The sequence below is a fragment of the Canis lupus genome, chromosome 7, assembly GCF_011100685.1.
Source record: "Canis lupus familiaris isolate Mischka breed German Shepherd chromosome 7, alternate assembly UU_Cfam_GSD_1.0, whole genome shotgun sequence".
NCBI classification, from domain to species: Eukaryota; Metazoa; Chordata; class Mammalia; order Carnivora; family Canidae; genus Canis; species Canis lupus.
The window spans coordinates 40,358,086-40,372,479 of NC_049228.1; the positions used below are offsets into that span (position 1 = coordinate 40,358,086).

At 54.9% G+C, this 14,394-nt stretch overlaps 1 protein-coding gene across 6 annotated transcripts in view; it reads left to right on the top strand.

Annotated features, from left to right (window-relative positions):
* Positions 1-1,343: 1,343 nt before the first annotated feature.
* The window catches only part of CAPN8 (calpain 8), a 43,548-nt gene continuing 30,497 nt past the window's right edge, over positions 1,344-14,394 (top strand). The window contains exons 1-2 of one of the 6 annotated variants that reach the window (XR_005362330.1): positions 1,344-2,038; positions 7,111-7,180. Coding sequence is in view for 3 of the 6 variants with exons in the window: in XM_038542898.1 (XP_038398826.1) it covers positions 1,802-2,038; positions 7,111-7,180 (307 nt within the window). In the remaining 3 variants the exon portion in view is untranslated. The remainder of the gene's footprint in view (positions 2,039-7,110; positions 7,181-14,394) is intronic. The other 5 variants (XR_005362329.1, XR_005362328.1, XM_038542898.1 and 2 more) reach the window with 5 other exon arrangements.

The window sequence follows — 14,394 nt, forward strand, 5'->3', positions numbered from 1 at the left end:
TCCCCTTGCTCAGGGTTTTGTGCAAAGACTGTCCCTGCTTAGAAGGTGGAGCGGGTGCCACAGCCGTCAGCTGCCCAGAGCCTCTCCGGGTGTGGTCTCCGGCCCCTGCGTGGCATCGTCTCTGCAGACTCCACAGCCCACCTCTGGCCCACTGACTCAGAGCTTTCTTTGGAGGGGGTGGTGGGAGGGTCTTGGGGAATCAGAAGTTTAAGCAAATGCCCCGAGGGATTCTTATACACACTGTATGGGTTTCTGGGGGCTGCTATAACGGATGATCATGAACACAGTGGTGTAAAACAACAGGAGGAAGTTCTGTCACAGTTTTGGAGACCAGAAGTCTAAAATCTGTTTCACTAGGTGGAAACCCAGGCGCCCGCAAGGCCACGCTCCCTGCAGAGGCTCCGGGGGAGCTGGTCTGTGGCTTCCCGCAGGTTCCTGTGGTTGCTGGCATCCATGGCTCATGGCTGTGTCACTCCAGCCTCTGTCCGCATGGACACATCAGCATCTCCTTGTTCTTGTCACATCCTCCTCGACCTGCGTCTCAGGAGGACACTCATGATTGCATTTAGGGTCACGATAACCTCTGTATTTCAGGAGCCTTAATGTAATCTTTTCTGTAAGGATCCTTTTCAACCTTCTCTTTACAGGTTTCAGAGATCAGGTCCCACATTTTTAGGGACGAATTTCCCAGGCTGTCATGTGCACTAAAGTTCAAAAGTCCCCAATATGCTTGCTGATGGCCGCTGCGGGCACGGTGGGAGATGGGTGGAATAGGAGCAGCGATTGGGAGGCAAAGACTTCCAGGTATGATGAGTGAGTCTGGGACAGAGGTGCAGCATGAGGACCACAGGCGACAGACTTGTAATAATCGTATGTGGCGGCACAGGGTGACCATGTGTGGGAACGTGTGTGATGTGCACCCTGGTGGAGTCCGTCCATCAGACCCCTGAAACCCAGGTAACATTGTGTGTCAACTATACTTAAACAGTAAAAGTTAAAGGAAAGATCACTGATGGGATCCATGTATTTAGAGAGGACCAGCCTGGGAAATTGGAGCCATGGGAGAAGTGACTAATCCTGGGCCACCTGTCCCTTCTGAGAGCAGAGCCCGTGACCACTGAGCCCTGGGCCTTCCCTCCTGGCCTGTTTCCAGGAGCAGCAGCTGATGCATCACTGCCCAGCCCTGTGAGGTGGGTCCTACTATTATCTTTCATTTTACAGATGAGAAAATTAAGGGGAAGTGAGGTTGAATGACCTGCTCAAAGCAACAGAGCTCATTAGGGTGGAGCTTGCTGGGCTCACTTTGGTTTGCTGGGTGATCTCTGGTGTTTCTGACCCCTAGCACGTTTGGAAGTGAACTCGCCTGGAAGGAAAGCGGACCCCCTGCCTGCCGCCAGCCCCTGGCCCTCATCCCACTCAGAGCCACTGCCCCCGTGCTCGTGCCAATCCCTGTCTCAGCTGCAGGCCCTGTCTTCCCATCTCTTCCATCCTGGCGGCTGGGGCCAGGGGCAGGGGAGCAGGCCCAGGGTGGGGATGGCTGTGAGCCCAGCAGGCTTCCACAGGTGGGGCCCTGCGAGGTCCCCAGCCTCCTCATTGTTTGCTGAAGTGCTGAAGGGGAAGGCGGATGAGATTCCTTAGCACCTGGGTACTATTTGCTCCTGCCGTGACTCACCGCCCAGTGGATTAGGCTCCTGGATAAAGGTTTGCCACTGCCTCCCAGCCCAGTGGCAGGTGTCAGGTGTCCAAGGGCTCCTCACGCTCTGCCTGCCTGTCTCCTGTCTCCCCACCGGAGCCCACAGATATGTCAGCCCTGGCGGCCAGAATAGCCAAGCAGCGGGCAGCCGCTGGGGGTCTTGGCTCCCACCAGAAAGCCGTGAAATACTTGGGCCAAGACTTTGAGAAACTGAGGCAGCAATGCTTGGATGCGGGGGTCCTATTTAAAGACCCAGAGTTCCCGGCATGCCCGTCAGCCTTGGGCCACAAGGACCTTGGACCACAGTCCCCTCAGACTCAAGGCATCGTCTGGAAGCGGCCCCCGGTAAGCAGACTGGCTGCTGAGTGTCATGCACGATGGGAGTCTTCGATTCTGGTGGCAAATGGTTGAGGGAGAACTCGTGCCTCCAGATCGGAGTTCCTGGGTCTGAAGCTTTTTGAGAGGTGGTGGGAATGGAGGGAAAAGCACCCTGGGCTCTGGAAGGAGGCTAGCAAGGTCTGAGCCGGCTGTACTTGTGGGGCCATCCTTGCTCAGGTGACCCCTGTGAGCCTCCACTTTTTCATCTGTGAAGTGGTGCTCCAGGCAGGGGTGGAGAACTGTCCTCCCCACACCTCGGCCCATGACCGCCTGCTCCGGGACCCTCGTCACCTGACTTGACCCATGGGATTGGAGCCCCTCTGTGGGGTGGGTATGAGACCAAGAGGATCAGGGGCTCTGTCTGGTGTCCAGCACACAAAATGAGTCACAAGGGCCCATACTCAGTTCAGTGGTCTTCTTGACCACGATGGGAAAACCAAGCCCTGGGACCTGTGCCCTCGGTGACTGTGGAAGAGGGAACATTAGGAAATGGGCTCTTTGGATGTGGTCAAAACCACCGGCCAGCTCCAGTTACCTCTGCCCCTTCAGTATTACACCACTGGAGTGACCCCTATCCCCTGATCCCTGCCCCACCATGGCCTACACTCCTGTCCCCTGAAACCTGTGGTGTGGGCACAATCAAGGCTGGAAATCAGTTTTATATTCTACAAGAATTGGTAGCCACATTTGGTTTGAGTGGACAGGTTTTCAGGCCTGTGTTTTGTGTGGGGTATTGGTTGCACCCTGTTGGGGAGGATGATTGGGGGACATGGGGAGTGGGCTGTGGTCTCAGCTCTGATGGACACAGAGAGGGGGCAGGCATGTGAATCAAGCAATGACACCCGGGGAAGAAATATGGGAGTATTCCACAGGGCCAACCTCAAGCCGTGGCCCTGGGGTGTGGGGAGGATGCATTTTCGAGGAATTGGGGGGCCCCACGGGGCCTGAGTGGGGGAGACAGGGCTGGGGGCTTCCACCTGGCCCCACTGAGCCCTTGCTCCCTTGTCCCCTTCCTCCCCAGTCTGTCTCTCCTGCTTTTCTTCCTTCCTTTTCTTTCTTCTAATTGTGATAAAATACACATCATGGGACACTTACCACTTTAACTGGTTGTAAGTGTGCATCGAGAACAGCTACACAGCTGTGTGGCCATCATACCACTACCTCCAGAACATTTTCCATCTTGCAAAACGGAGCCTCTGTCGTCACTAACCACAAGCCCCTGCTGCCCCATCCCCAGCCCTGGTGACCACTGCCCAACTTCCCGTTCCCGAGAGCGTGGCCGCTCCAGGGACCTCATGTGAGTCTCACAGCGTCTTTCTTTTGGTGACTGGTTTGTCTCATTCGGCAGGATGTCCCTGAGCTTCATCTGTGTGGTGGCAGGTGTCATTCCTTTTTAGGGCCGAATACTATTCCTTTGTATGCATACAGCATATTTTAAAAAATCCATTCATTAACCGAGGGGTGTTTGGGTTGCTTCCACCATTTAGCTATTGTGGATCACACTTTTACAAATATGGTGCTCAAATATCTCTTTGAGACTATGTTTCCAATTCTTTTCGGTGTATATTTAGGAGTGGAATCGCTGGATCGTTTGGTGACTGTTTTTGATTTTTTTTTTTTAAGAAACAAAATGTATCTTTTAGTTTCCTTTTATAAAAGTTTTAATTTCCAGTTAACATATCATGTTATACTAATTTCATTAGTTTCACGTGTACAATGTAATCATTCAGCAACGAGCCGGTGCTTGTCACAACAGGTGCACTCCTTCATCCCTGTCACCTGTTTCCCCGTCCCCCCACCCCTCTGGTGACCGGCAGTGTGTTCTCTAGAGTTCAGAGTCTGTTCCTTGGTTCCTCTCTCTCTCTCCTACCCCCTTAGTGTGTCTGTTTTGTTTCTTAAATTCCATATGAGTGAGATCATGCGGTATTTGTTCTTCTCTGATTAACTTGTTTCACTTAGCATTATATACTGTAGCTCCATCCAGGTTGTTGCAAATGGCAAGGTTTCATTCTTCCTTATGGTTGAGTAACATTCCACTGAGTATTTATACCACATCTTCCTTATCCATTCATCTATGGATGGACCTTTGGGCGGCTGTAGATAATGCTGCTCTAAACATTGGGATGCATGTAACCCTTCGAATCAGTATTTTTGTATCCTTTAGGTAAATCCCCAGCAGTACAGTAGCTGCGTCATAGGGTAGTTCTATTTTTAATTTCTTGAGGAACCTCCACACGGTCTTCCAGAGTGGCTGCACCAGTTCACATTCCCACCAACAGTGCAAGAGGGCTCCCCTTTCTCCATGTCCTTGCCAACATCTGTTTTTTACTGTGTTGTTGATTTTAGTCATTCTGACAGGTGTGAGGTGGTATCTCATTGTGGTTTTGATTTGTATTTCCCTGGTGATGAGTGATGTTGAGCATTTTTTCATAATCCATTGGCCATCTGCATGTCTTTTTTTGGAGAATTGTCGTTCAAGCCATGTGCTCTTGTTTAAATTGTGTTATTGGCTTTTTAAAATTTCACTTGCTGCATTTGAGGGTGATACCTGACCTGGCTGGACTCCAGGGCTTCACACCAGCTGCTCAGATGTGGTGCTAATGACTCTGCTTCCCCCAAAGGCGTGAACTTTGACCTGTCCTTAGGGGAAGGCATATGGGGTCAGCTAAATGTGTACTCATATATTTTCTGAAATCATAAAATTCCACATCCTGCCCCTTCCAGGTGTTTTTTTTTTGTTTGTTTTGTTTTTTTTTGCCTGTTTTTAAGCTGCTGAATGGAAGGTGTGCTTGGGCTCTTGTTACGGTTGAAGGCAGGCTTGGCCAGATTGAAGATCTCAGGGTCAAGCTGGGCTCTCAGGACAAGCTGTTGGCTATTCGTGATTCTAAGGTGATCTTCTCCTAGCGTTGGGCAAGAGCAGCAGCTCTCTGACAGACACCATGTGGCCGGTGAGACTAGGGGAGCTCTCCGCAGAGCTTCCACTCTCCATCCTTGGCTTCCTCCTGGTGCTGGGTCCATGCCCAGCTGGGCCTGGGGTGTGAGGGATGCCCAGCGTGTGTGATGTAGCCCTCAACGATACTCTTGTCTGCCCAGCATCTGGCAGTTGAGCAGTTTACTAATCTCAAGGAGAAATGCAGAGAGGGGAGTGAGGTGATGCCAGCTGCAGAGTAAGAACCCAGGAAGTGGCCAGCTTAGGTTAGGGGAGATGTGGAGGGTGTAGCGTGGCAAGTTAAGGGACCGGCCTCCTTTTGGGGCTGCAGTCCTTCCTCCAGCCGCTGCCTCTGGACTGAGTTTGGGATTCTCAGTTCAGCTGTACTTGTCAGGGCAGAGCGTGTGCAGATGTGGGTGCAGAGGCCCCATGGAGCTCTCTGGCTGGGGGGACACAGCAGGACAGTGGGCAGGCGGCATGTGGTTAAATTGCTGCAAGAGCCAGAAACTAACAAACAGAGCTGAAGGTCACCACCAGATGGCTGGTGAAGTAGCTGGTGGGACATAGAGTGAAATCATGATGCTTGCTCTGTGCTGGGAATGGACGTACTGGACACTCGTGATAAAAATGGATGCACATGTCAATGTGCTTTTACATGAACAATTTCTGGAAGAATATGTAGGAAATGTGAACAGTAAGGAATCTGAACACAAGGGATTTCCATGTTACCACATCATTTACTTAAACATTTTTTTTTATTTTTTAAATTTTATTTATTTATGATAGTCACAGAGAGAGCAGGGGGTGGGGGCAGAGACATAGGCAGAGGGAGAAGCAGGCTCCATGCACCGGGAGCCCGACGTGGGATTCGATCCCGGGTCTCCAGGATCACGCCCTGGGCCAGAGGCAGGCGCTAAACCACTGTGCCACCCAGGGATCCCATACTTAAACATTTTTTAAAAACTTACGTGCATATGTGACTTTTTCAACAAAATACAAGTGAATGAGTTTTTCTAATACTTGGAAGAAAAGAAAGCAGCCCAAAGGAACTGTACCCGTCCATTTAGGCAGGAGCTGGCAGGTTTGTGCCACTATGGGGTCCACCACCCAGGCACAGCCCGGGGTCCTGGTGCCAGGCACCTCTCTGTGCCCTCTGGTGCACATGGTCAGCCACACCCAGGGGCCTCTTTGCCCCTCAAGGGCCCGTGCTTGGCCCGACAGGCTGCCTGGGTGCTGGGCAGTTGCCCCTGTCCTTTGGGAGCTGAGCTGGAGTCCTCTCTCCTCCAGGGAGCCTCCCAGACGTGCCCCCTCTTGGGCATTTCTCATGTTCCCCCTTTGCACTTGTTGCTATGACATCCTGTGAAGGTCAGTCCTGGTTTCCCACGTAGCTGGACGTGCCCGGAGTCTAAGGACTATTCCTTCCTTCGCTTCCCCACCTTGCCCTCCTGCCTGGCTGCCATGTGCAGTGGTGCCGTGTGCGGAGCCGATGCCTGACAAGTCCTGCTGGGGAAATGGGAAAGGAAGTGCCTCACAGGGCCCAGTGGTGCTCTGGGGTGATGCCACTTTGCCAGGCGTGGGTGGAGGAAGTACAGGTCAGGTGTTTGAAAGCACCAACCTGGAGCTCTCCCCCTGGGGGCATCGGCACTGGGGACACCTCAGCGTCTGGGGTCATCTTCATGTTATTAATGAGGCAGTTAATGAGTGTGCACAGCATTTAAAGTGTGAAACATTGATCAAATCTCTGTGTAAATAGGGGCGTGGGGCTCTGCCTCTACCCTTCTCTCACCACTGTCCACACCCATGCTCCAGGCAGCGTGCACAGTAACAGATGCTAGTGGGCAGTGAGGTGGTGGGCTGTGGCCGCTCCTCTGCACCTCTGGACTGCTCCCCTGCCCTGCACCCCTGCCCTGAGCCACTGCCCTGCACCCGTGCTCTGCACCTTGGCTGCCCTCCCTTCACTGGGTTGTGGAGTCCTCAGCAGCAGTGTGAGAGGTGCGCAGTAAGAGGCCTGGCCCCACCACAGGCTCAGTTCTGACCAGGAAGTTCCCTGACCCCTGTTACCACCAGTGCTGGGTGTCTTGTGACCTGTGTTTGTCCCACTTGCTTTCAGGAATTGTGTGCCAACCCCCAGTTTATCGTTGGTGGAGCCACGCGCACGGACATCTGCCAGGGTAGTCTAGGTGAGTGACCGGGGACGGCCCTATTTGTTGTGGGAGGGGGCAGGAGTGTGTGTGGTGAGTAATGTGAGATTAAGCCGTGAGACTTGATGTCACATCTGTGATGTTCCGTGTGGGTCTGTGTTTCTGAGACGGTGCTCCTGGCCTGGGTCTGCGACCCTGGGACTATTGCTTCCCCGGGAAGATCTCTGCAGGCCTGCACGAGAGGAAGGGACCAGGGCTGTAGGCGTGCCGTGGACAGCGTGCTGCACTGTGCTCTGATGGTAGTTGCCTGTAGGCGGGCATAATTTGCCCGATGGAGTGGCCACATCTACGTAATTGTGGGCTGTCACCAGAGGTGCTTTTAAATATTTTATTTATTTATTCATGAGAGACACAGAGAGAGAGAGGCAGAGACACAGGCAGAGGGAGAAGCAGGCTCCATGCAGGGAGCCTGATGTGGGCCTTGATCCCGGGTCTCCAGGATCAGACCTGAGCCAAAGGCAGACGACGCTCAACCACTGAGCCACCCAGGTGCCTCCAAAGATGCTTTTAAAATGAGTAAGAAAACAAGGATCCCATTTTCCAGCTGAGCTCTCCCACAGCCGAGCATCCCGGGAGAAGAGCGACCCCTGCCAGCCTCCCGCATTCCCTCGCATCAGATGCACCCACACTTAGGAAACCATTTATTCCGCCCTTTTGGTAAGTTCTGATCTCAAGCGTGAGAAGCTGATATTCCATGAGAGCAGTCAGCACCTGCTCCGACAGGCCTCCTGCCCCCAGGGCTGCTCGGTCTGGGGTCCAGTCCGTGCCAGTCACACGACGCTGACGATGCTGACGCCTTGGAGGTCAGTGTGGCCCCAGTGGAGTTCGCCGGGCTCCCGACCACCATCCAGTGGTGGCGGCAGGGCCGGACCTGCAGACGCAGGCAACTGGGAGCCCATCCTACCTGGTGCAAATCAGCAAAGCGCACAAACGCTCAGTATCTACCCAAGCCCGAAAACCCTTTCCTTTCAGGAGGGTCCCCGCCTTTCGTTCCTCCTTGTTCCAGCCTAGAAAACCTGTTCTCTTCAGCCTGCTGGAAGCCTTTGTGAAGTCGAAATCCTTGGGCATTTTATTTCAAATGCTTCCCATGTTCTGGCCTGACCGAGTGAGGTGGACGCCCCCTCCACCGGAGCTTGCCGAGCAGCGGGAGAGTCCGGGGCACCCTCCGTGGGTGTGGGTCCTGGATCCCAAGCCCTTGTGCCATTCAGGCCACTGGGGGCTCACGGGGACACGGGGGCGGCGTCCTGCTCCTTTTCCTTCTGCTTTTTAGAGCTAATGCTCAACTCAATTAGCATGTGTCTCGGGGAAACACAGCTTTGAATATATGCTTTTCACAGCTTCTTGTTACAGATGTTTTAACTTTGGAAAAGCTGTTTAATAAGTGCTTTTTAATTGCTGGCTTGAGTAGAGTTCCCTTGAACAGTTTTAAGCAGGGAGAGAAGAGAGTTTGCAGAGAGGCCTGGGTGTTGCCATGGTGAGTGTGCGCACCCAGGGGCCAGGAACGGGCCTCAAGTGGCTGGAGGGGAGCAGGGCCACCAGCAGGTGCCCCGGGCTGAGGGCTCAGCGGGTAGAATGGCAGCTGCCTCTGGGTGCGGGGGACAGAGCCACAGCACCTGTGAGTCATCCTGCGGTGGGTGGAGGCCCCAGGGAGGCTCCACATCAGACCAGCGGTGCTTGGCGCCGCGGGAGTCAGGGAGCGCCGCCACCAACAGGGTTCAGTGCTTTAGAATCTGACACCACACAGTGGGGGCCACCCGGCTCTAAAACACTTTTTTCCTCCTGCTTACAGTTGGTCTACCATTTTATTGCTGTTTTGAAAACACGCTCTTCATGCATTAAAACACCCACAAGGTGTGTTGTGAACAGTCAGCTTCCTACCGGCCTCCCTCTTCTGACTCTCACTACCCCTGACCGGTCTTTTGTCCTTTCAGCAAAATCAAGCAAATCCAAATTCTCATTTTTCCTTTCAGTGCTTCCTTGCATCAGAGGCAGAAAACTGTGGACGCTGCCGGGCACCTCAATATTGTTTGCTCTTGTTCCTCTTAGCAAGGTACCGTGTGGCTCTTTCTGCAGAGCGCCTGAACTGCTCAGCCCTGCACTCTGGCCCTCTCCCCTCTGCTAAGGGGCCACTGAGTTAGTTTTCTCTTTGGCTGTTACAGCCCGTGTTGCAGGGAGTGCGGTCCTGTGGTTGGGGTGCTGGTCCTCGCTCCTGAGCAACCGCTGCTGCAGTCCTGGCGGCGTCTTCTCCCTCCAGCTCAGCCAGGCCCTTGTCCCAGAGGTGGGAGCCTGTGGCACCCATCAGAGGTCCTGCTCACCTAGAGTCCAGGTGCTGCCTTCCCTGGGAGCCTGAATTCTAGGGAAATCAAGCCTGGGAAGTCTGTAATGCTAAAGATTTGGCTGCTCCAGATAGTCGTGCGGAAATTGTGGATGATGAGTCCCTGTCAGGCTGCTCGGTGTCTATGGGAGGGCAGTGTGATTTTGGCTTCACACCGGTCATCAAGTGGGCGTATTTTGGCAACTCGCTGCCAAACCCAAGGCGCCTGGGTCGGCAGGGTGGGCATTCGGGAGGGGCACCCTGCGGTCCCAGCCTCTCCGAGCTTCGTCTCCCTGGGGGACCCCCAGTGCACCCCACCAGCACGGCCTCCTAGTTGTGAGGCCAGCTCAGGGCTCGGTGACAGGGTAGCCCAGGTGCCTAATTCCTTTGGGACGCATCCACAGGTGCCCGTTCCCCACGCATGCTCTTGCCCAGCAGGGCTCTCAGCAGTCCCCTGCTGCTCAGGACCCCACATTCTGTCTCCGCCCCGCACACTGGCCATGTGTCCGTCCCCCCATCTCGAGGACTCTGTCCTATGTATGAAGCCCATGCGTCTGGCTTTGTGGCCCTCATACGGGAAGTCACGCCTGCACCTTGGCCAGGACTCCTCTGGTCACTGGAGGTTGAAGTCCAGCCCTGTAGCTGAGAGAGGAAGAGGAACTTTATCAGCTCATCCTAGTAGGCCTGGAAAGGGGGCAGCCTGGTTGTTCCAGGAGCGGAGCCTGCCTGCTGGCGTCAGCTCTGCTGGTCTTTCAGGGGGCCTCGCTCCGTGTTGGACAGTCTCCATACAGCAGGACACGTGATCATCCACGCTCCAGACTTTATTTATCCTGGTGATGTTGGGAAACAACTCTGGTTTCACAAGCTCAGAGAAAGACTCTGGGTCTCTGCTCACTGCTTGGGCTCAGTGACTTCAGGAAAGGCCATGTAGTCGGTCCAGCCTCGGTCCTGGGCTCACTCCCAGGACTGCGCGGCTCCCCCAGCACCAACAGGGGAGAGCTCTGCATGAAGGGGCAGTGGCAATGGGCAGAAGAATAAGGAAAATACGCCGAAATGAGGAGAGCGTGGAGGGGACTCAGGTCTGCGATCCTGCCCTCTCCCCACTCTGGGTCATGCCTGCACTGCCCTGCAGCGTACCGGAAACACCTCCCCAGGGGCCCCTGTTCTATCTCTGGGCCCACCAGCAGCAGCAGTGTTCAGCTCAGTGTCCCAAGTGGAAGGGGCACACATGGGGAGACCTGCCTGTGGCCCCTGGCTCGGTTGTCACAGCTGCCAAATCTCGCTCGCCAGGTGTAGTGATGGGGGGTGTGCTGACCCCGGCTCTGCTCCCAGGCAGCGGGAGCTCCTGTGGTTGGCAGGGGCGGTTAGCGACCCTGGGGTCCTGTGTGCTGTGTGGGGCACCTGTCCCGCACACCCCTGAAATCCAGAGCACCTGGGGCACAGCCAGGCTTGGTGAGCTTTGCCAAGTTCTTGGCGGGTTGCCCTGAACCCTTTGCCTCACGACATCATAAATCACACATCAACAATGTGCCTTCCGATATCCCATGTTCTCACCGGCTATCATGCTCCAGTCGGCCGCTGGTTAAAACTGCTCTCTCTGGGGCTGCCTGCCCATGGCCCATCCGGGGTCCCCGCTGCCCGCCCCCCACCCCCGAGTTACACGTCTTCTGGGTCTCCTTGTTCTTAGACACTGTACTCAGATACTGTCCCCAGCCCAAAGCGCCTCGTTGTCCGCCCACCCCCTGGGCATTGTCACCTATGAGCTCGCCTCGCCTCATCTCTACCTCTGAGGCTGGAGGGCCGCCCTCACATCTGTGATCCGTGTGGAACATCTGATGCACCTGAAGGATCCCTTCACGTATGTGCCCCTGGAAGCCTCAGGACCCCCTGCATTGATCTGGGTGCGCTGCCCCATTTATGATCACCAGTCAGGGCATCTGACAACCTGTACTGGCCACCCCAGAGCACTCTGTTAAGGGCCACCATTGGCCCCATGGGGCGGGGAGCACTGCAGCCTCCCCCAGAGCTATCTTTGTGTCACCTTTTTATTTCTTTCTCCATTAGACCTGGCTTCTAGCCTTTTCTTGTGTTTGGATCTAAAGGATATTGTAAGTAAATGCAGTAAGCGGATGACTTCCTTGACTTCCTTGAGGCTGGCTCTGAGATGTGTTTACATAAACACCAAAGTTATAGGATGCTCTTTATCTGCAGGTTCGGTCACCTGTGGTCAGCGAGCAGGTGACGATGATCTCAGGGCCAAGGATGCCAGAGGCCAAGTCCAAGCTGGAGCCACATGTCTCAGGTTGCCAGGTGCCTGTGCTCCTGGGCGGAGCCTGGGGAGAGGGCAGAGGGGTGACACAGAGGAGGCTGGGGCTGCGGTGCAGGGCAGGGAATCCAGTCCAGCTCCTGTCTCTCAGGTTCAGAAGTGTCTAGCTTTGCCTTTGCAGGTGAGCAGGCAAGGGTGAGGGCAGGGATTGGCATGGTTTGGAGGAAAGGAAGAATGGATTATAATCACGGGGCTCGGAGGGCCTGTAGGAAGTCAGGAGGTCACCCGGCACCTAGTGGGTGGATACCTAGGAGGCTGGGGAACACCTTGCAAAGCACAGGACAGCCCCCCAACCCAGAACTGCACAGCCCGCAGTGCCAGCCAGCTGGTTTGGGAGATTCTGCTGTAGTTGGATTCACTCATGTCACAGGAGCTTCACTAACTAAGGCCGTAGATCCAAGATCCAAATCTGGTTCTGGTCTTACGTGGTACTGATAGATGCCGGGTTCTCTCTCCCTGTTTGCGCCGTCAGTGGCAGAATGGCCAGGTCCTAAGATCTTCTCCTGAGTAATCAAATACTCGTTCTCAAATCCCTTCTGACAATTTCATACTGACGAGGTTTCCTTCAATTAGCATCTCACACTGGGGTCTGGGTCCGTGACATGTCTGCGGCCCATGGCCTGCCGCCGGTGACCATCAGTGTGGCCGGCGAGTTAAGCAGGGGAAGCCACAGGTGTGCATGTTTTAACTGCAGCCAGAGGCAGGATGACGCAGGAGGGCAGGGGGACAGGGAGGGTGACACCTGGGATTGCTTGGCACCAACGTCAGAGCTGAACAGCAACTGCTTGTGAACCCGGCCTTGGATGCCCACAAACAGCAAAGGTGGATTTCTACAAAACAAGCACTTGTGAGCCGGTCAGAATCTGCATCAGGTTCAGACGTGCGGTGGCACAGCGTTGCCTGCTCCCCAGGACCGCTCTCCACTGGCCACCTGACTCCCGCTGACCACGAGTGGGAGGGAAATGCAAGCCAGCCGGCCGATTGTAGGTGTTCCTGCTTGTCTCCGCTTTTGGATAAATGTTCCTCATTCGATTGACCTTTTGGGTTGATTTTTTGCTGCTTAAAGACCGGCCCCTCTTCTGCCTCCCCAGGATGGTGCCTGGACACGAGGAAGGCCAGTAGGAGAAGGATGACGCCAGTGGCATGTCTGGCCATCTCAGCTCTGATGCAGTCTGCCCCGAGGGGGTGTCAGACTGGCCCCCATGCCTCCAATGCCGGTCTCTGTTTCTGGGATCACCTGGCTGTACGTGGGAGGATTCCACAACCCCTCCTCGGGCTCCCAGAGCTCAGAGAAACATCTTTTGCAGGGTTTCTTTTTTTTTTTTTTTTAAAGATTTTATTTATTTATTCATGAGAGGCACACACACAGAGAGGCAGAGACACAGGCAGAGGGAGAAGCAGGCTCCATGCAGGAGCCCGATGTGGGACTCCATCCCGGATCTCCAAGATCACACCCCAGACAGCAGGCGGCGCCAAACCGCTGTGCCACCGGGGCTGCCCCTTTTGCAGGGTTTCTATAAGAGGATGCACTTTGGGGCCAGCCAGGTGGAGGGAGCCAGCACAGAGTGAAGTCTGGGGAAGGGGTGCTGACCTCCCTGAATTTGTACACCTCCCTGGAAGCTTCCTGAGCCCCCGCCTCTCGGTTTTTAGGAAGCTTCTGGACAGATGCCTAATGGGCGGAATCCTTGGCTGCTGACAATGGGTTCCCAGGTGTGTGAGGGGGAGGGTGGCACTGGGAGATCAGCCCACTCATTCCTGGCTTGTTCCCCTGGCAACCACTTGGGTCACCTAGGGGCTTTCCAGAGCCACCTCGTTAACATAACAAGAGAACCATACTTTCTCCCACTGCCTAGAAACCTGTCTAGGTTTTGGGAGCTCTGAGCCCAGAAACGGGCCCAAGAGCCAGCAAGCATTTGTTGTTATAAATCACAGTGTCTGGGGCCGGCTGGTGCCCTTGGTGGGGGTCCTGCTGCCCCCAGGAGGTCTGACTGTGCGGTGTCAGCCCATTCTCCTCCTATAGTCGGGGTCCCGGGGGCTCCCTGGCCTGAGCCTGCAGCCCTGACAGCTCTGGGTGGGATTGACCTGCCCAGTCCCCGCTCCCCATGGGCAGGAGTCCCTGAGGCTATGCCATCTCCCCTCTCCCTGCCCCCGGGCTCTGTGTGGCCACCATCATCCTGCTCCGGGGTCCCCAGTGCCAGGCCAGGCATGGATGCTCTCCGCTCTGGCTTTGTCTTCAGCCTCTGCTGCTTTGCTACTGTTCCTGCTCCTGCCACTGCTGAGCCTTCCTGAGGGGCTACTTTAGAAGTCCCAGGACCTGACCTTTGCTCCATCCCTGCTTCTTCCCCTGTCTTTCTGCTGGTGGCCCAGAGGCAGCCCCATGTCTCCCTTCCATGTTTGGAAAGCACCCACAAGCTAGAGCTTGAGTTCTTGCTACCCAGGTGTTCAACCTTCAGGCTCTGAATTTGACATGTAAAGGGAATTTCTGATGTAGCAATTTTGTTCTAACAAAGCCTGACTCAGGATGACTGTCTCTTGGCAGACTTAAAACCTCTC